We start from the raw sequence: 21,240 nt of genomic DNA on the forward strand, positions 1-21,240 counted from the left end.
CAATTTATTGTCTCTTATAATATCTTTAGTACAGCCCTAAGAAATGTTCTCTAATTGCTCATAAATATCATCATCACAATTAAATTCCAACAGTCGTTACTCTTACAAGCATAGAAAAATTGTTCCTATGCTTATAAGAGTAATGACTGCGAGAGAGGGTTTCTACCAGTGAAATGCATTAAGGGGGAGGGGGTCATTTACTAACAACACACACTAAGGCCATGAAGGCACACTAATTACTGCAGGAGACGATGTGAAGCTCGCCAACCACTGGATGTAACCTAGCTATTAATCTTGACCCAAATGTCAATATTCATAACAAGCAAATCAAACAGCGGACAGGAGAAGGGGAAAACACGCCAACTCAGAGTCACTTGCTAATAGAAAAACAGGAATACCCCACGGCAGAAACTATCCACAGGAGTGCTTTAACGTCTACAAGGCCTGTATCCTAAGAACAGATCCCAATGGATGCTACTGGGTAGAGGAAGCGTAGCCAGGTTGTGACGCCAGGGGGAGCGGAGAGCGGACTACATAGGCACACGCGCACAGCGTAGGCACAAGGGACCGCCTGAAAAACAGGCACCGGCGGAAATCCGTTTGGGGGAGCAGCTGCTCCCCTGGTGCTCCACCTAGCTACGCCTTTGCCAGCTAGATTAAAAAGAATTTCCAAACATGTCTTGATATGCTGCTTGGGCTTAATGCTCATTCAGGAGTCCTTCCACTAAGCTGCGTTAGGCGCTAACATATTCCTAACGTAGCCAAAAAAAAATCGACTACTGAGGGATGTACTATCTGAGTCACGCAGTAGCTTTGGAATCTGTGAAGAGAGGCTGAGAAGGCTAGGGCTAGGGCTAGGGCTTTTCAGCTTGGAGAAGAGACGGCTGAGGGGAGATATGATAGAAGTGTATAAAATAATGAGTGGAATGGATCGGGTGGATGTGAAGCGACTGTTCACGCTATCCAAAAATACTAGGACTAGAGGGCATGAGTTGAAGCTACAGTGTGGTAAATTTAAAACGAATCGGAGAAAATTTTTCTTCACCCAACGTGTAATTAGACTCTGGAATTCGTTGCCGGAGAACATGGTACGGGCGGTTAGCTTGACGGAGTTTAAAAAGGGGTTAGATAGATTCCTAAAGGACAAGTCCATAGCTATTAAATGGACTTGGAAAAATTCTGCATTTTTAGGTATAACTTGTCTGGAATGTTTTTACGTTTGGGGAGCGTGCCAGGTGCCCTTGACCTGGATTGGCCACTGTCGGTGACAGGATGCTGGGCTAGATGGACCTTTGGTCTTTCCCAGTATGGCACTACTTATGTACTTATGTACTTATGTGGGTCCCTGTTTACAGAGGCGCGTTAGCAGTTTTAGCGTGCGCTAAAAATTTGCAAGTGCTAACTGTGTAGATGCCCAGAGGAATATTACGGCCATCTACACGGTTAGCATGCGCTAATTTTTAGAACACGCTAAAAATGCTAGAACACCTTTGTAAACAGAGCCCTGTGTGTTATAACTGCGTGCAAAAATATGTCAGAGGCAGGGAGTGGCTGTTCCTGCGCTAACCAGTAACTGCATCTACATTATCATGCAGTATCTGGTTAGCACATGGATAACGCAGGAGTCTTTACCACCTACAAAATAAGAGGCAGTAAGGAGGTCTTTTACTAAAGCTTAGCTCGAGTTATCTGCAGCAGAGCCCATAGGAATAAAATGTGCCCTGCCTCAGATAACTCGAGCTAAGCTTTAGTAAACAACCCCCTAAGTGCTCCTGCAGTAATTTTTAAAAATAGCCACGCGCTAACGGCAACATTAACGCATGTCGCAAGAGTAAAGAACAAAATATAACGCTATAAATATCAAAAAAGTATTTTGTTCTGAACAGTGAAGGACGAGACCAGAATAAAGTAAAAATACAAAAAAGGCATTTTTGCAGATGCGGTAAATGGCCTTAGCATGGGAAACACCTGTATCAGTGGTTGCTAAGGTCTAGTTTTACCACAGCTTAGTAAATCTGGCTTTAGGTCACACCTTTTTCTACTGCAGCTCCAAGCTGAGTTATATTCAGGTACATTGTGTATTTCCCTGTCCCTGGAAGGTTTACAATCTAAGGGGTTGATGTAGAAAGCCCTGTGCCAGTGGCTGAGTGCATAGCTTCTACTGAGAGCATCCAATTCGCAACTAGAGAGTTTGGGGGCAGAGCCGAAGGTTGGTTTGTTTGGCCCCTCCAGCTAAAAGGATATTCCACTGCCCTTCCCTGTCTATCACTGAGCCTCTAGACCAGGGGTGAGCAACCTCTGTCCTTGAGGGCCACAATCAAGTTGGGTTTTCAGGATTTCCCCAATGAATATGCATGAGATCTATTTACATACAATGGAGGCAGTGCATGCAAACTGATCTCGTGCATATTAATTAGGAAAATCCTGAAAACCCGACTGGGTTACAACCCTTGAAGACCAAGGTTGTCCACCCCTGCATTAGACCAATGCAGCCCTGAATCCTGAGTTGGCCATACTCTGTTCCGAGGAAAAACTGCTGAGTGGACATATGAATGTAAATTTTTGAAGTCGTGTGCATTATAAGTGGAGGATGAATGAATGAATGAATGCAAGATACAGAAATAAGCAACAAGCTGTCTGCAAAAGGTATCTACCTGCACAATGCAGACAGCAATATCTGTAACACAGAGTAGGAATACATTAATATTGTCTTTAACACTTAAAAAGCATAATCTTGCGTTATATAAGAGAGTGTGTATCAAAAACTTGGAAAGCTAAAGGTGGTCAAAGCCATGGGGCCGGACGGGATCCACCCCAGAATACTGAGGGAGCTCAGAGAGGTTCTGGCGGGTCCTCTTAAAGACTTGTTTAATAAATCCTTGGAGACGGGAGAGGTTCCAAGGGATTGGAGAACGGCGGAGGTGGTCCCTCTTCACAAAAGTGGTGATAGGGAAGAAGCTGGAAACTACAGGCCGGTAAGCCTCACTTCGGTTACTGGAAAAGTAATGGAAGCCATGCTGAAGGAAAGGATAGTGAATTTCCTGGAAGCCAATAAGTTGCAAGATCCGAGACAACATGGTTTCACCAAAGGGAAATCGTGCCAAACGAATCTCATTGAATTCTTTGACTGGGTGACAGGAGAATTAAATCAAGGACGTGCAATGGACATCATCTACTTAGATTTCAGCAAGGCTTTTGACACGGTTCCCCACAGGAGGCTCTTAAATAAACTAGACGGCCTGAAGATAGGACCCGAAGTGGTGAACTGGATTAGGAACTGGTTGACGGACAGACGCCAGAGGGTGGTGGTGAATGGAGTTCGCTCGGAGGAGGGACAGGTGAGTAGTGGAGTGCCTCAGGGATCGGTGCTGGGGCCGATTCTGTTCAATATATTTGTGAATGACATTGCCGAAGGGTTACAAGGTAAAGTTTGCCTTTTTGTGGATGACACCAAGATTTCCAACAGAGTGGACACCCCGGAGGGAGTGGAAAACATGAAAAAAGATCTGAAGAAGCTAGAAGAATGGTCTAACGTTTGGCAATTAAAATTCAATGCGAAGAAATGCAAAGTGATGCACTTAGGGAGTAGAAATCCAAGGGAGACGTATGTGTTAGGCGGGGAGAGTCTGATAGGCACGGACGGGGAGAGGGATCTTGGGGTGATAGTATCTGAGGACCTGAAGGCGACGAAACAGTGCGACAAGGCGGTGGCCATAGCTAGAAGATTGCTAGGCTGTATAGAGAGAGGAGTGACCAGCAGAAGAAAGGAGGTTTTAATGCCCCTGTATAAGACGTTGGTGAGGCCCCACCTGGAGTATTGTGTTCAGTTTTGGAGGCCGTATCTTGCAAAGGATGTTAAAAAAATGGAAGCGGTGCAAAGAAAATCTACGAGAATGGTATGGGATTTACGTTCCAAGACGTATGAAGAGAGGCTTGCTGACCTGAACATGTACACCCTGGAGGAAAGGAGGAACAGGGGTGATATGATACAGACGTTCAAATATTTGAAAGGTATTAATCCGCAAATGAATCTTTTCCGGAGATGGGAAGGCGGTAGAACGAGAGGACATGAAATGAGATTGAAGGGGGGCAGACTCAGGAAAGATGTCAGGAAGTATTTTTTCACGGAGAGGGTGGTGGATGCTTGGAATGCCCTCCCGCGGGAGGTGGTGGAGAAAAACGGTAACGGAGTTCAAACATGCGTGGGATATGCATAGAGGAAACCTGTGCAGAAGGAATGGATCCTCAGAAGCTTAGCTGAAATTGGGTGGCGGAGCAGGTGGGGGGAAGAGGGGGTGGTGGTTGGGAGGCGAGGATAGGGGAGGGCAGACTTATACGGTCTGTACCAGAGCCGGTGATGGGAGGCGGGACTGGTGGTTGGGAGGCGGGAAATACTGCTGGGCAGACTTATATGGTCTGTGCCCTGAAAAGGACAGATACAAATTCAAGGTAAGGTATACACATATGAGTTTGTCTTGGGCAGACTGGATGGACCATGCAGGTCTTTTTCTGCCGTCATCTACTATGTTACTATAATAGTTCATTAATCTCTTAATTGGTACTGGTGTATTGAAAATGTTTCAAATCATTCACATTAAAAACTAGTAATGCTCTCTATTTGGAGGAAGACTTCAGATTCTCTATTCTTACACCCTACTTCTTGTCATTGAGCTGCTACCTCTCCTCTGCAGATTGTGTGTCTGCTTTAATTGGGATTAGGTGCAGAATCGTCATCAGTCAAAAAACCTCCGTATGTTTTTATTTCATATATTTTGTGTGTTATAGCTTTCACATGCTCTATATGTCTTGATTATAACACTTATCTGGGTAGATGATCCTACAGCCCAGATAAGTGCACCTAATCCCAATTAAAGCAGACACACAATCTGCAGAGGACAGGTAGCAGCTCATGACAAGAAGTAGGGTGCAAGAATAGAGAATCTGAAGTCTTTTCCTCCAAATAGAGAGTATTACTAGGTTTGAATGTGAATGATTTGAAAGATGATATAAAAAGTTCCCAATCAATTACCACAAGCAATGTTGTGTAGTGCATTTATGCTACACATTTTCATTTTTAGCCTTGAAGTTCCCAATACGTCTTCCTGAAATCTTGAGAGCAGTCCATGGCTCCCTTAGTATCACAACAGAGATGCACAACTTACACTGCGTACACTTTGTAGCGCTCTAGAAATGTTAAATAGTAGTAGTAGTAGTAATTTACTTAAGAAAAATTACTACTCGGCTGAAGTACTTGCTAAGTATTTGGACTCCATCAAACCTGCCTGTCCACTGGATTAAATCCCAAAGCATAATACATTAAAACAAAAGAGCACAAGCTGATAAGTCAGTGCACTAAAAAGGTAGCAGGTTACAATCTTTTTGTTTTTATTTATTTACCTTTAAGGTGAACTAACACAGCAACTTCACTACTTTATACATTGTGCATCTATTTACTTTTGAAGGCAATGCCAGCTTGCTACAGTGCAGTGCAGTGCAGAGATAGTAAGAAACAAGAGACCAGGGAGTGACCAGAGATCCTTCCCGGCCCACTCCCCATCCTACCTTCAAACTCATGCCTGAGATCACCCGTCACCGCCCCCCAGCGATTCCTTTTCTAACGCCCCGCCCCCTCTGACGCGACTTCTCTCCTAAGGCAGTGAGTCGGAAACAGGAACTTGCGTTGGAGGTGGGGGCGGGAGGCTGGAGGAACATAGGAAGTTGCGTCAGAGGGGGGGGTGTTGCAGTGGACTAACCTCAGAGACAAGTTGGAAGTGCAGCAGGGGTGCGGAATTTGAGAATGAGGGCGAGATGTTGGACCGGGGCTAGGGGTTTGGGTTTCAGAGAGGCGGGGAGAGGAGGGGGATTTGAATTGTGTGTAATGGCTGCCTCATCAAGGAGGTTGGATAAAAAGGAGACGATTGACGAAGTGACGTCAACACGTTGAAACCAATTAGGGTTGTCTCTGTTTTCCCTTCCCCGCGCAGCCGTCTACGTTGTCGTTCTTTCTTGTTGGTAGCATTTTTATTTAATCTCACTTACATTTTCAAATATGCCGGCTTGTGCAGTATGAGATGTACATAGAGGAAGTATAACCTTTTATAGGTAGAGTAGTAATTTCTTTATAAATAGTAATCAGTATAGGGGCTGGTTATATTCTTGAAGAGATTTTTTTTTTTTGTGCTCCTGGTAAGGAGCCACGAAAACAGATAACATGTTATGAGAATCAGATGCTCAACATTAGAATTTCTATTTATTTACTTATTTAGACATTTATATCACACATTAAACATGAATTAGGTTGAAACCACAGAGCATTTAAAAAAAAATGTATCCCTCTGTCCATTGGAGTAGCCACAGGTGGGCCAGGGCCCACCCACTTAGGGCTCAGGCCCACCCAACACACACATTTAGTGGTAGCTGGTGGGGATCCCAAGCTCAGCCAACTGAAGACTTCCCCCTAATAGTAACGAAAACACTACTCTCCACGATACCAGCACCTGCGCATGCTCAGTTTTCAGCACATGTGTACTGCAGACTGCCCTGGTGGAAAGAAGCATTTCCTCGCAAGCTGAGATATTTTTGGTGGTGGTGGTTGGGGGGGGGGGGGGGGGGGGGGAGAGCACTTGATGCCCACCCACTTCTTGCCTAGGCCCACCCAAAATCTGTAGTCTGGCTATGCCCCTGCCTCGGTCTACAATAAAAGAAAAAGATAGCATGTGGGAACTTGCTCCTTTTGTTTTGTGGCTTGTAGTGGTATATTATAAAAGTGCATTTGATATTTTTTATTACTACCATTTAAAAGACAGATATTGAATAATGAGGGTAGAGCTACCTTCATGCAGAAGTCCAGAGTCAGTCTAAATGAGCCAACATTGTCCAGTTGAGCACACTATTAAGCCACTAAGGTCATACAAAATTGATTATGTTCAGTGGAAAATAAATCGGTTAGCTCAGTCTGCCTGCTATGTAAATATTCCATCATTGTGTTATTATTGCTACCAGTATTACATATTATGGGCACTTTTTTAAAACTTTGTTTTAATTTGTTTATCCAGCCCTTACATGCACATAGTTTTTGCATTTGAAACCCAAAGGTGAATCGTAAGGATGGTTGAACACTTAGATATAAACTGTGTTGTTTCTGACTTTACTTGTTTTGGAGTACTTTGGGTCCTGCTGCTTTGTACAGCTGCTGTCTGGAATTTTGGAAGATGGAAATAAGAAAATAAAAATTAAATTTTGGAAGTAAGCTGTTGAAGTTGTTGTTTACTTTTGTAATGTGATGGATGCCTGTTCTGGTGTGTGCATGTGATCATCTTTGAATAACTGCCTATACTTATGGTTATGATTTCTGAACATGTGGCCTCATTAAAGGACAAACTTTTAAATGCCCAGTTGGGTGTGTATTTGCTAATATCAACTTTTGTTAAATGTTTCAGACATAGCCATTGATTTGCTCCCATGATATAACTGAATTATACTATTCTGTCTCGCTGTATTTGCAAATGTAAGCCACATTGAACCCAACTTTGCTTGGGATAATGTGCAATATATATTTTTTTAAAATCCTTTATCCTCCACCTTTTAAGACCGTGCGTACCTGCTGGATAGTGATAGCAGAAGGAAAGCAAGTTTGGGCCAGTGAAGACTAATTCAAAATAACCTGTTCTTTAGCTGGGCCCTAGTATTACCATATTGAAAATACGACCATGCCGTTAAGTTCCACAAACAATTAAAATTATGATATAATCCTTTCAAAAATTCCAGTTAAACTTTGGATGCATGAATAGAGCCACAAGCATACATTTATTCAAGATCACAATTCCTTATGTACAGCCACAAAACAACCTTTTAGGGTGGATAGTGTTCACAATGAGCTTCTTTTATTATTGCCCAGATAGAGATAAGAGTTTTCAGTTTTGGCACAGTATAGGTCATCACAAGAACAAAATGTAAGAAAACCAATGGACTGCATTAGGGATTTATAGCCCATAGGTATGTTTAAACAAAAGAGATCTGCTTGAAACAAAATATTTTGATTTATAAAACCACTTGCCCCAAAACATGTTCAAAGCAGGTTAATCCTTTTGTATATCTAAAAGGTAAACTTCTACAAAACAGATAAAGATGTGTGCCCCCAGGAAGAGTTTAATTCTACTTCCATTTAATTTCAATTTATTCTATCATCTTTACAACACCAGTCTTCTCAAGGCATACAACTGTTAAGATGAACCCATCAGGAAACAGGATAGCTTCACTGAAATTTGGCCATCTGTATTGTATAAAACAGTATAGAAAAATGAGCTAAAATGTAAGCCACATTGAGCCTGCAAATAGGTGGGAAAATGTGGGATACAAATGTTATAAATAAATAAATAAATAAATAAATAAAAATACAGCATTTATAATTGCTGTTTATACCAGCTACAATTTTTGAAGCTGTCTTAGTGATATAAATATCAAGAATTAACAATTGAATATCTACATGTGGGAAGTTTTCAAATAAATTAAAAAGCTGTCAAAAAAAAAAAATCTTTACTCCTCCATCTTTAAGGCACTGTCTATCCAACTGAAACAGCTTTAGACTTGTTACAATTGGACCATGCATAGGCAGTCCCTTAGTGCCAGCAATAATCTTTTTGCTGTTGTTTTGGGTGTACTAAAACAAGCTCTGCCTACTGGCTTCAGCTCATACAATGGACTAGATAGGCTCACTCTCCTGCCTCCTTCAGTCTCACTGCCCTTGGAGATAATACCTCTGGCTGGTGTTGGCCTCATTAAGTCCCTGTGTTGGGGTCAAGGTGGTTAGATTCAGACAGATGACCTGATGTTAAAAAGCTGAAGGTAATGAGCTTAATCTCCCTTTCCCTTCTGCACAGCCATCATCCCTATACACCCAAAACAAAGCAAACAAACCTATGAACTACTGCCTCCACATTGTTGGTCTTTATTGTTGGTAGCATTTTTATTTGAGCTCGCTTATATTTTCAAACATGCCAGTTTGTGCAGCAGATGGATGTTCACAGAGGAAGTATTGGTTTGAGTAGTAATTAGTTCAAAATCATAATCGTGTCATTTGGAGGAGCTGGTTATAAGGACTCCCTGTATTTGTGCAGAGATGTTTTCATCGAGTAAAGAGACATGTTCTGTGAATCAAAGTACAAAGCCTCCTTTTTTTTTTTTGGTAAAATGAGCAATAGGCAATTACAGCAGTAAAAATATTCAATACAAAGTATAGCATAATATACTACTTACAATGTCAACACAATACGTAATAGAACATTTTAATTGATAGTGAAGGTATACACAAATATGGAACATATAGATAGGTAAAAGAGTAAGAAGAGTTAGAAAGTAAGGTGATTAAAGAAAGTTGCACTTGTGGTCAGAGAGATGGTTAAATATTAGCTCAGGTAAGGTAGGAGTGGATAAACATATCCTGCTGCAGTATGTGCAGCCCGAGTCACTCCTTGTGTATGTGAGTGAGACTAACAAGTTAGTCACTTCTTCCGTTAAAGGCTTGGTTGAAAAGCCAAGCTTTCACCTGCTTCCTGAAGTAGAGATAGTCTTGTGTTAAGCAGAGCCTTTCAGGCAGTGCATTGCAGTGTGGAGACTACTCCGGAGCAGGCTTTTGGAGAGGGTGTGGTTAGTGATAGTCCTTGAGAGAACCTTAATGTCCTTGGCAGTGTGTAGAGGATCATCCTATTCTTCAGGTACTCAGGTCCTTTTCCTTAAAGGACCTTGAAGAGCAGACAGTTTTAAATATAGCCCTCTATTGTACTGGTAGCCAATGAAGTTTTTGCAAAAATGGTATGATGTGGGCACATCGCTTGCAACCTTCTATGAGTCTTACTGCAGCATTCAGAATCAACTGCAGCTGGTGCAGGCCCTTTGTAGTCAGACCATTGTATAGTGCATTGCAGTAATCCAGTCTTGATGTTATCATGGCATGCACAACTGGGTTAGTTTTCAAAGTAAGTGTAAAGTCCTAATGCTGATTTTTAAGACGCTGTACAAATGGGGCACCATTTCATTTGTCAATTATCTTGAAAATTTACAAACACTTTAGGGCCTTAAGATCAGAAGGTACCCACCAACTTTCTATTACATCCATCCCTAAATATACTTTGCAGACACACAAGCGTACAACTTTTCTATTGTGGATCCAGAAGAGGTGAACAGGTTACCTCTTGTTTTGCACCTAGAAAATGTCACTGTTGATATTAAGAAGGGTTTGAGGACTTACTTGTTTGTGCAGGCTTTTGCAATTGAGGTGTGAATGTAGGCTTTTGCAAGAGGTTTGAACTTGATAGTAAGGCTTAATGTCTGGTCTGTTTTATTTTATGTTTTAAGGTATGTGGGTTAGATTTTGTTTCTCAGTTATGTTGAATTTTAAAGGACTATCAAGTTTTTAATTGTGACTTTCTTGTATGTGCAAGACTAAATGTAGAAAATGAAAAGATAAGCAATGGCTTCCCCTATCTCTGGGGGTTGGCAGCATGGAATCTTGCTACTCTTTGGGATTCTGCCAGGTATTTATGATCTGGCTTGGCCACAGTTAGAAGGATATTGGGCTAGATAGACCTTTGGCCTGACCCAATATGGTAATTCTTATGTTTGAATCTGTTTATTAACATACCAGCAAGACAAAATGACCATCAGAATCCAACTAAGACAAGTCAAGAAAGAATCAAAGCTATGTCAGGCAGACAACTTGGGGTTTTATAGCCCTCCACCAAAAAAGATTAATGTTTACATATAAGAGAATAGTAGAGAAAAAAATACTATACAATATAAAACCCATGTGTAAACCCCCATGCCACCCTTCCCCTCCCAAGTAAAAACACATTACCATCCCAGAATAAAACTCACTAGTCCCAAACTCCCCTAAAGGAAATTAACCATCAAGCTACGGGATCGAGGTGCCAAAGACTGGCTATAAGGCTCCCAAACTGCAAGAAAGTGCTTTTTGTAAAATGTCTGGGCACCATCACGTTCCATCAACATCAAGGCGTGGAATCTACTGCACAAGGCGCAGTGCTCTGCCAGAAGACAGGCCTTACGAATTAGTTGCCCAGCATCCACACCCTGAAATGCAAAAAGTTCGTATTTATCAGATTCCCAGGGGTGAAAATGGTATCCTTGAACCCAGTGGAGCTGCCATAGTGCAAAATTGCAATCCAAAAAGCTTGGATGGTCAGTCAGTTCCAGAAGAATGAGTCTGGTATGATAATTATGTTCATCTAATACATAGCTACATTGTTTTCTATTGGAATAGGACACACTGCCCCTTAACAAAAGGTTTTAAAACATTTATAGCATTGAAAATGACCCTAAGCTCTGACATGAAACAGCCATTCCTTGCTCTTCCATCTCTCTTGAATGAGATACCTGTCAAGATATGCACACATAACCCTTGAATCACATGTCTATACAAGTACCAGCTGGTATGAGGAAAGGTTGAAGAGGCTATGGCTCTTCAGCTTGGACAAGAGACAGCAGAGGGAAGATATAATACTGAGTGGAATGGAGATGGTAGATGTGAATTGCTTGTTTACTCATTCAAGGACTACACTCAACATGTAAATAAACTGTGGAATTCATTGCCAGAGAATGTGGTAAACACAGTTAGCTTAGCAGGGCTTTAAAGAGGTTTGGATAATTTCCTAAAAGAAAAGTCCATAAGCCATTATTAAGATGGACTTGGGAAAGTACACTACATTTTTTACTCTTAGTATATTGCCAGGTATTTGTGACTTGAATTGGGCACTGTTGGAAATACTATACTGGGCTTGATGGACCTTTGGTCTGTCCCAGTATGGCAAGGCTTATGTTCTTAAGGAAGCTGAAGGGAACAACTACAGTCAGGTTGTTCAGATCAAAGACTGGTTGTTTGACTCCACTAGAATTTCAGCTCCCACTGGGCCCTACACATTTGGAGGTAGGTATATGGAATAACATACTATGGAGGAGTAGAGGAGTGGCCTAGTGGTTAGGGTGGTGGACGTTGGTCCTGGGAAACTGAGGAACTGAGTTCGATTCCTGGCATAGGCAGCTCCTTGTGACTCTGGGCAAGTCACTTAACCCTCCATTGCCCCATGTAAGCCGCATTGAGCCTGTCATGAGTGGGAAAGTGCAGGGTACAAATGTAACAAAAATAAAATAGATACTATTGGAGATTCTACATGGAATGTTGCTACTATTGGAGATTCTACATGGAATGTTGCTATTCCACTAGCAACATTCCATGTAGAAGGCTGCGCAGGCTTCTGCTTCTGTGAGTCTGACGTCCTGCACGTATACTCACAGAAGCAGAAGCCTGCGCAGCCACATTGGTGATCTGTAAGGGCCGACTTCTACATGGAATGTTGCTAGTGGAATAGCAACATTCCATGTAGAATCTCAAATAGTAGCACCAGTGGAGGATTGGCCTAGTGGTTAGGGTGGTGGACTTTGATCCTGGGGAACTGAGTTCGATTCCCACTTCAGGCACAGGCAGCTCCTTGTGACTCTGGGCAAGTCACTTAACCCTCCATTGCCCCATGTAAGCCGCATTGAGCCTGCCATGAGTGGGAAAGCGCGGGGTACAAATGTAACAAAAATAAAATATGGAGCCAATATGTCCTGGCAACTTTTGTGCTTTGGTTTACTTTTAGTACTATATTGAATACAATATCAGTTCTTGTACTGTCTTGAGGCAGAAATGCTTTGCTGGAGATAAGCATAACTATCAAATTTGGTATGCAAATAGAAATAAACTCATACAGAATTGGTAGTACAGGGCACAAATTTAATATCACAGCAATTCTGCTGTTACAGTTAAAGGGATTTTCCTTTTTCCTGTGTAGGTAGCCAGTATTATTCTTGAAGGATATGTAGCAATCAAAATGAGTTGATATCAAAGCACTTATGGGGTCCTTTTACTAAGGTGCACTGGAAAATGGCTTGCGGTAGTGTAGGCGTGGGTTTTGGGCGCACACAGAATCATTTTTCAGCGCACCTGTAAAAAAATGCCTTTTTAAAATTTTTGCCGAAAATGGATGTCCATTTTGGGCCTGTGACCTTACTGCCAGCCATTGACCTAGTGGTAAATTCTACCACGGTAACCGGGCGGTAATGACCTTCATGCGCAAAATGCCACTTGGCGCGCGTCCGATACGCACGTCCGAAAATAAAAATGATTTTTCGGCTGCGTGCCAAAAATGAAATTACCACAAGAGCCACGCGGTAACTCCATTTGGGCGCACGTAAAGCCTTACACGGTTTAGTAAAAGGGCCTCTTAAAGAACAAACTATGCAAGCAATTGCACTTTATATTCTGTGGTATGCGACATTCAAAAATTTCAGTGCCTGATCGGAGACAGATAAACCAGCACATTTATTTATTTTAGTTACAATAAGACAAGTAAACCTTACAACCAGAAAGGTAATGAAGAGCAAAGCAGCCAAATAAAAGGGCTCTAACTTTGAGAGTTTGGGAAACAAGATAGTGTTAAGCATGGGTTTACATAATTTAATAACAAAAACTTTTGTGTACAAGTCCTCCACAGCAGTATTAAAGCATTCCCTCCTCTAAAGCAAAATATCCTTAATTTTACATGTCCGAAGTAAATTAAATAATGAAATGCACTGTATTCCAATAGCATGATAGGGATAAATACAGAGTACATGCCCAACATGAGTGTTTTAGGTTTTCAGAAGATATTCCAAAATGTATACATTAGGCTAAATTTAATGGAAGAAAATGACTATTACAAGCTGAATAGAGTTTCATTTTTTTTGTCTAAGCAAAAAAAAAAAAAAAAAAAAATTTTTTTTGCAAATATTTTACTGACATGGATTTCCATACTTTGGAAGGTTCAAGGGAAATCTTGCACTGCCTGCTTTTGAACAAAGCTATTTCAGCTTAATTTTTAAGCTCTTACTCATTTCCGAGCTTTTGTGCTACTCTAGTGTAGACGGAGAAAAATGATTCTGCTCAAATATTGTTTTTATAGTAACACAATGAATAAGCATATATTTTTCCCCTTTAAGATGCCTGGTGCTCTTGGAGGTTCTGAAAAAAAAACCTGACAAATCAAAAGTTCAAAGTAGCACAAAAATATGCCAGAACCATGAATAATGCATATAGAAAAGCCAGAACAGTACACACTGTTTGCATAAAAATATCTTTCCCCCTGAGATAAAATTTTCAAATAAGAGACACCAATATTGCTAAACGACCAGAATTTTGTTTTGCCCAGTGAGGAATTTGCAGAACTGTTTATGAACGTGAGTATTGGGCAGCCACCAGTTTTTTGCTCTGTGAACATTATAACTAGCTTATGGGGCTGTTACCATCTTGAAATTACCAATTAAAACAAATGCAACGTTCCGAGCTACCTTTCCCCATGTACTGAATGTTTCTTGTAAGGAAGCTGGACAATCTCTGCAAAAAGACATGGCTGCAATATTTGTTTAATAAAAGGGCATGTTTATTCATGCTTACAAACAGGTTTCATGAACAAAAAAAGGAAACATATTACTCTACTACTTCCTAGTAGTAACTTTTTTTTTTTTTTCTCAAAATGCCAACAGCCCTCCTGTTGTATGAAGGTTATCTAAAGGTTTATTAGAAAATGAACACAGTTCACTCACATTTTACCAAGACAATACTAAAGCTAACATTTGGACAAAAAAAAAAAAAAAAGGACCAAAGTTCAGATGTATTCTGATTTAATCCATTTTTTTTTTGCTCGAGATAATAAAAAGTATTTCAAGCAAGGTTCATTCACACAATTATGTCCCGCATTATAGGATCGTCTTGTCATTTTTTTTTTGAGCAAGTTAGTCAATACACTTCTCAAAATTAAAAAAAAAAAAAATAGTTCTTTCAAAAACCATCAAGTAGTAAATGTATTTAAGAAACTAAGTAGGACAGAGGCCGTAACTTATTCAGTAGACCATCACTGCTCGTTTTTTTTTTTTTTTTTTTTTTCCATTTTATAAAGTGTCATCTATTTGGCTATTAGTATTAGCAATTTATCTACAATAATTAACAAGGTAAGTTGCAGGCAAAATTTAGTACAGTTTCAATAGAAAACACCCTTTTCTTGAAAATACAGTAGTATTTGAAGGACTAATTATTTTCTGTGCATCATGTATAAGGAAGCTTCCCATCTATGAACAGGAACGAAAAAGTATCTACAAACCTTGTAAACAGATCTGCATCATTCATAACATAAATAATCCAAATTATTAACAGCCAAAAGCAGAAATTAAGTTTCAATTCAATAACCCAGCCCACCCCAAATAAAAGTTTATTATCAAGATAAACTAAACTAAAGCTCTGCTAACACTCTTCAGAACTATTCCTTAGTATAAATGATACTCATCGGGTCACTTATTCCAAGTTACCGTTTATCTGTCAAGTGTCCCATTTCCCCCTACCCATGCCCTCCCCTCCCCAAAAAGCACCCTCAGTCTGGCAGAAAGCTTTTGTTTTTAAAAAAATAAATCTACATTCGTACAAGTGTGTCTTCCATTGAAGTCCAAGACAAGAATACTACCCTTGTCCATCACAAGGTGCGACAGGAACCAGTTTTCAATTTGTTTCTTTACAAATTGGCTTTAGTGTGTTAACCGTTCACGCTTACAATCAGAGCGATGTCTCCAAACTATGCAGCGGGCTCCCTGGGGATGAAGAGGTAGCAGACTTGTTCGTTGCTATTAGAAGATGAACTCCAGTATCAACTGCATTGTTATTTTTGTTAGGGGAAGGTGGAGGTGTAGAGTGACGTTTTGTTGGGGCGTCATCTTCAGCATCGGTATCATCAATCAAGGGAATATGAGGCTCAGAATCTTCTATTCTAAACTCAGGATGTGTCATAAAGTTATGAATCGAACTTCGTGACTCAGGTTTTTCCAGCCCTTCGTACAAAGAACTACGAAATGCATTCACCACTCGGATCTATAAAGGTAAGAGTAAAAAAACAAATAACAAAAAAAATAACACAAAAAAGTGTAAATACACTATAGATCAAACAAAAATGGTTTATGAATTTGAATACACAAACATGGGTGAATCAGATTTTTAATGCAATGCAGTGAAAACTTGCAATAAACTGTAAAAATTAAAAATGAACAAACATTTTTAGTGCAATGACAAGTCTAGGAATAGAAACCTTGAGTATTGTAAACAATGAGATCTATGGTTTAATCAGTGCTCAAATTACCAAACACAAAAAAAATTCCAGTCAAGGTAGGAAACTCTGTTTATCATAGATTTTACTTAAAAACATTCAGAAATTTAGAAAATTTAATTTTACTTTCGGGAAACACGAAATTAAATGGAGAACAAAAAAAAAAAAAAAAAAAAAGGTATGCACAGGATACTATTTTTCATGCTAGGATCGGGATGTCACCAATTATGAAAAAGCCAAGCAAATACAAGTTGGATGCAACAATGAATTCACATTTACCAGTAGTCATCATGCAAAAACAAAAACCTTGGCAGCTGTAAATATTCGAGTATATGCCTGTTTAAGTGAAGAGAATATGTTTGTTTTTCTTTAAACGGGTGTGATATGAGATGTGAAATGCTTTACTAAGAAACCCCAACGAACAATTCTACCATAAATGTGGCAGAGTCTTTCTGGTCAAGAAACCATCCTCTTATATTGATATCACATTTCAACTGCAACTTAAGCAAGAGGTATAGACCAACAGGATTTGTCTTATCAAATTATAATAGCTACATATTCCCCCAGATTCTATATACGGTGCCTAAAAAATCCATGAGGAAACAGAAGCGTATTCTATAACAATGCACATAACTTAATTGGATGGTAACAAGTAATTATCAGCACTAACTGGCATTGAGATTTACGCGCACAACTGGAAGGATGGGGGAGAGAAAAAGGGGAGACACGAAGGATGGGGGAGAGAAAAAGGGGAGACACGAAGGATGGGGGAGAGAAAGAGGAGAGACACTGGAAGGATGGGGGAGAGAAAGAGGAGAGACACTGGAAGGATGGGGGAGAGAAAGCGGGGAGACAATGGAAGGATAGAGGAGAGAAAAAGGGGAGACACGAAGGATGGGGGAGAGAAAGCGGAGAGACACTGGAAGGATGGGGGAGAGAAAGCGGGGAGACACTGGAAGGATGGAGGAGAGAAAAAGGGGAGACACGAAGGATGGGGGAGAGAAAGCGGGGAGACACTGGAAGGATGGAGGAGAGAAAAAGGGGAGACACGAAGGATGGGGGAGAGAAAGCGGAGAGACACTGGAAGGATGGGGGAGAGAAAGCGGGGAGACACTGGAAGGATGGAGGAGAGAAAAAGGGGAGACATGAAGGATGGGGGAGAGAAAGAGGAGAGACACTGGAAGGATGGGGGAGAGAAAGCGGGGAGACACTGGAAGGATGGGGGAGAGAAAGCGGGGAGACACTGGAAGGATGGGGGAGAGAAAGAGGAGAGACACTGGAAGGATGGGGGAGAGAAAGAGGAGAGACACTGGAAGGATGGGGGAGAGAAAGAGGAGAGACACTGGAAGGATGGGGGAGAGAAAAAGGGGAGACACTGGAAGGATGGGGGAGAGAAAGAGGAGAGACACTGGAAGGATGGGGGAGAGAAAAAGGGGAGACACTGGAAGGATGGGGAGAGAAAGAGGAGAGACACTGGAAGGATGGGGAGAGAAAGAGGAGAGCTGCTGGATGGAAAAGGGGAGTAAAGACTGGAGAATAAGAAGGGGCATGGGGAGAACAAGGGTGAGAAAAAGATGAAAAGCCATAGGTAGATGAAGGAAAAAGAAGGAAATTAAAGAATGGATAGTAAGAATGAATTAAATCTGGACAGAGAGAGAGGCTGAAAAATATTAAAGAAAGCAAAGAAAAAGGAGAGAAAAATGACAAATGCCTACCCACTTTGGGTTCAGGCCCACCCAAAATTGGCAGTCTGGCTACGCCACTGGTACCCAAAATTAGCGCTCACTGTGTAGGTGCCCATAGGAATATCGTGGGTGCCTACACAGCGTACATGCTAAAAACGCTAACACGCCTCTATCACGGCTTAGCAAACAGGACCCTAAGTATATTGTATAATGTGGTGTGCCTAAATTCTAAGTTGCACAGTTGAAAAGGGGGCGTGGATGTTTCTAAAATCTATGCGCATTATTATAGAATACACCCAATCTGCACCTAATTTAGGTGTCGGGATTTACACCTAGTAAAATGAGGATTAAATGGATGCAACTAAATTTAGTTGCCTGGCAAGCGGCTTGGTGTATTCTATATACCATGCATAAATTTAAGCGTACTTTAGAGAATACACCTAGGCGTAATTTTTTCTGCATGGAATTTTCAGGCAACGTATATAGAATCTAACCCATAATGTATATAACATGGCTGAAATACATTCTATGCAACAATGAGGAATTCATATGCACAATTTTTTTTTTTTGCTTCGTCAAACTGTTCAAATTAAACATGTACTACAGTTATAGAGATTCACTATTTCTGACTGTTATGAATACAGTATTAAAAATGAGAGGCTTCTAGGTACTGCATTTATTTCAACATCCCTTGTTCCACAAAACGATTAAATCAAAATTAGGTAGCTTGCATACAGGGTCAAATTTTATCTGCTTAAAGTATGGGCTAGAAAGGAAAAGTATTTGCACACAAGCCAGAAATCAATAAAACCAATAGCAGCAAATTGATTTGCTAGTTATTTTTCAAAATGTAAAATTTCCTTAGAAACACACTTGAGACAGGGAAGATAGACCGCTGTCATTACAACACCAACTCCTGCAGTCGCAGAACCACACTGAGGTCAAGGTTTATAGCAGACTTCCCTCTGGTACCCATAACGCTTAGGCATGGTGTGAGAGGGAACATTAAGGGGTGAAAAAAAAATTACTCTGGCAAAACTAAAAAGGTGTTTTGTAATTGTGGAGATGAAAAATCACGACAAATTTTGATTTGAAATATTAAAAATTAAGATTTCTCCTTTGACGGCAGTTTGGAAATTACAGAACAAAAATTAAGATAGCGCACACAAAAGAAGCAAACATTTTGAATTTTGTCATCTCGTAACAATGGTTGTGGCCCTCTGGATAGAGACAAAGTGGTGCGCGATATGGAACAAATGACTGATCCATACAAAAGTTGTTTTGACCTTAATCATGAGGCATGGACTTGCCTAGATCTTGTTCAGGTTCATTTTATTTGATTAACCGCTTAGGAAAGTCCATCAAAGCAGGGTACAACAAATAATATTAAAAAATCAGGACATATATTGTTCAAAAACTCCAACAAAAGGCTAAGAAAAAGATAAAGATACCGCTGAAAGTGTCCATCCCTCCAAACCCCAGATCATAATCCCATCTGTGCTGTACAAGCCTGCAATGAGACCAAATAAGGGTCCAATTAAAAATAAATACCAAAGCTTCCTGAACGAGATGCATCTAACAGCTTCTTCGAGGGAGGGAAGGAAGCTTCCAACCATAAAAAAAATTGGAAGCTAGATCTACCACATTAAATATGGCATTTATGTTATGAAAAGTAAATCGGTAACCAATACTCGGTCTGCAATAAGGGAAATGGGAAAAGGGGGGGGGGGAGGGGGAAATGGGACTTGATATACCACCTTTCTGAGGTTTTTGCAACTACATTCAAAATGGTTTATATATATTCAGGTACTTATTTTGTACCAGGGGCAATGGAGGGTTAAGTAGACTTGCCCAGAGTCACAGGGAGCTGCACTGGGAATCGAACTCAGTTCTCCAGGATCAAAGTCCACTGCACTAACCACTAGGCTACTCCTCGTGGTCAATTTTCACACCCCACAACTGTACTAGTTGGAGTTACATAAGCTGTATTTAGCAGAGACCCCTAAACTGGGAGTTACAGTAATTCAGCTGGGTGAGTACCAAGGTATGTGAAAATTTGGAGGGCCCTTTTCCAATAAACACTGAACTGAATGAATTTGCTGCAATTTAAAGAAGCATTTACCCACTACTGCTCTTTTGGAAGTGAGTATGGGCAGGGGATACAACTTAGGGAAAAGGGGGATTTAGATGTCAGCATTCATTGAAGATATAACTAATGGTGCTGCTGGTGGACTTTCATACAGGGTTCGGGAGAGGGGGTGAAAAGCTTGGAAGGATGTTCAGGGATTATGTAAAATATTCAGTAAAAAAAATTAATGAAAGTTATGTTTATGAAATTCTTAATATTTTGGTATTTATGGACAGCAAACTCCTTATACAGCGCAAAATTCTCTAAAGAATAATTGTTCTGACCGTCTTCAAAAGCGGAGTGGGAAGAAATATAAGGAGAAATATGGGAAAGGGGGAAGGGAAAGGGAAATGGGGACTCGATATACTGCCTTTCTGTGGTTTTTGCAACTATATTCAAAGCAGTTTACATAGTATATACAGGTGGAGAAATATGGGAAAGGGGGAAGGGAAAGGGAAATGGGGACTCGATATACTGCCTTTCTGTGGTTTTTGCAACTATATTCAAAGCAGTTTACATAGTATATACAGGTACTTATTTGTACCTGGGGCAATGAAGGGTCAAGTGACTTGCCCAGAGAGTCAGAAGGAGCTGCAGGGAATTAAACCCAGTTCCCCAGGATGAAAGTCTGCTGCACTAACCACTAGGCTGCTCCTCCACTCATTCCACCAATAAGAGCCAACCTCATCAGTGATGTCACAATGGCTTGATTGCCCAATACTTGGCTCACTTCTGATATTGTGATGTCATAAGGGAAAGGGAAATGGGACTTGATATACCACCTTTCTGAGGTTTTTGCAACTACATTCAAAGTGGTTTACATATATTCAGGTACTTATTTTGTACCAGGGGCAATGGAGGGTTAAGTGACTTGCCCAGAGTCACAAGGAGCTGCAGTGAGACTTGAACTCAGTTCCCCAGGATCAAAGTCCACTGCACTAACCACTAGACTATTCCTCCTGCTTCAACCATTCTTATCAATAAGAAAATACACCACTGTGTATGGAACACAAACTATATTACTCTGCTTAGGATTAGTACCCATAATATGAACTCATCCAAAATCTCAAATGAAAAACAAAGTCAGCTTTCATGTAATGCCAGGGCTTTTTTTGAGGGGGTACTGAGTACCGGCACCTTTTCCAGTGTCTGCTAAAACTGACCCATGGACCACAAGTTTTACTGAAAGAGCTCAGGCTGAACACACCAATTCTGCCTTGTCATAGATTCTGTGACTGGTTGTGGG

At 40.7% G+C, this 21,240-nt stretch overlaps 2 protein-coding genes across 3 annotated transcripts in view; both read right to left on the reverse strand.

The window, feature by feature from the left end:
- Window positions 1-5,631, reverse strand: part of POC1B (POC1 centriolar protein B) — a 106,681-nt gene extending 101,050 nt beyond the window's left edge. The window contains exon 1 of the mRNA XM_030214370.1: window positions 5,563-5,631. Coding sequence (XP_030070230.1) covers window positions 5,563-5,574 — 12 coding nt within the window. The 5' untranslated portion in view covers window positions 5,575-5,631. The remainder of the gene's footprint in view (window positions 1-5,562) is intronic.
- Window positions 5,632-13,789: 8,158 nt separating this feature from the next.
- The window catches only part of ATP2B1 (ATPase plasma membrane Ca2+ transporting 1), a 226,354-nt gene continuing 218,903 nt past the window's right edge, over window positions 13,790-21,240 (reverse strand). For both annotated transcript variants that reach the window (XM_030215571.1, XM_030215572.1), the window contains one exon: window positions 13,790-15,949. In XM_030215571.1, the coding sequence (XP_030071431.1) occupies window positions 15,638-15,949 (312 nt within the window). In that variant the 3' untranslated portion in view covers window positions 13,790-15,637. The remainder of the gene's footprint in view (window positions 15,950-21,240) is intronic.

This window comes from Microcaecilia unicolor, chromosome 9 (assembly GCF_901765095.1).
Source record: "Microcaecilia unicolor chromosome 9, aMicUni1.1, whole genome shotgun sequence".
In the NCBI taxonomy this organism is placed as follows: Eukaryota; Metazoa; Chordata; class Amphibia; order Gymnophiona; family Siphonopidae; genus Microcaecilia; species Microcaecilia unicolor.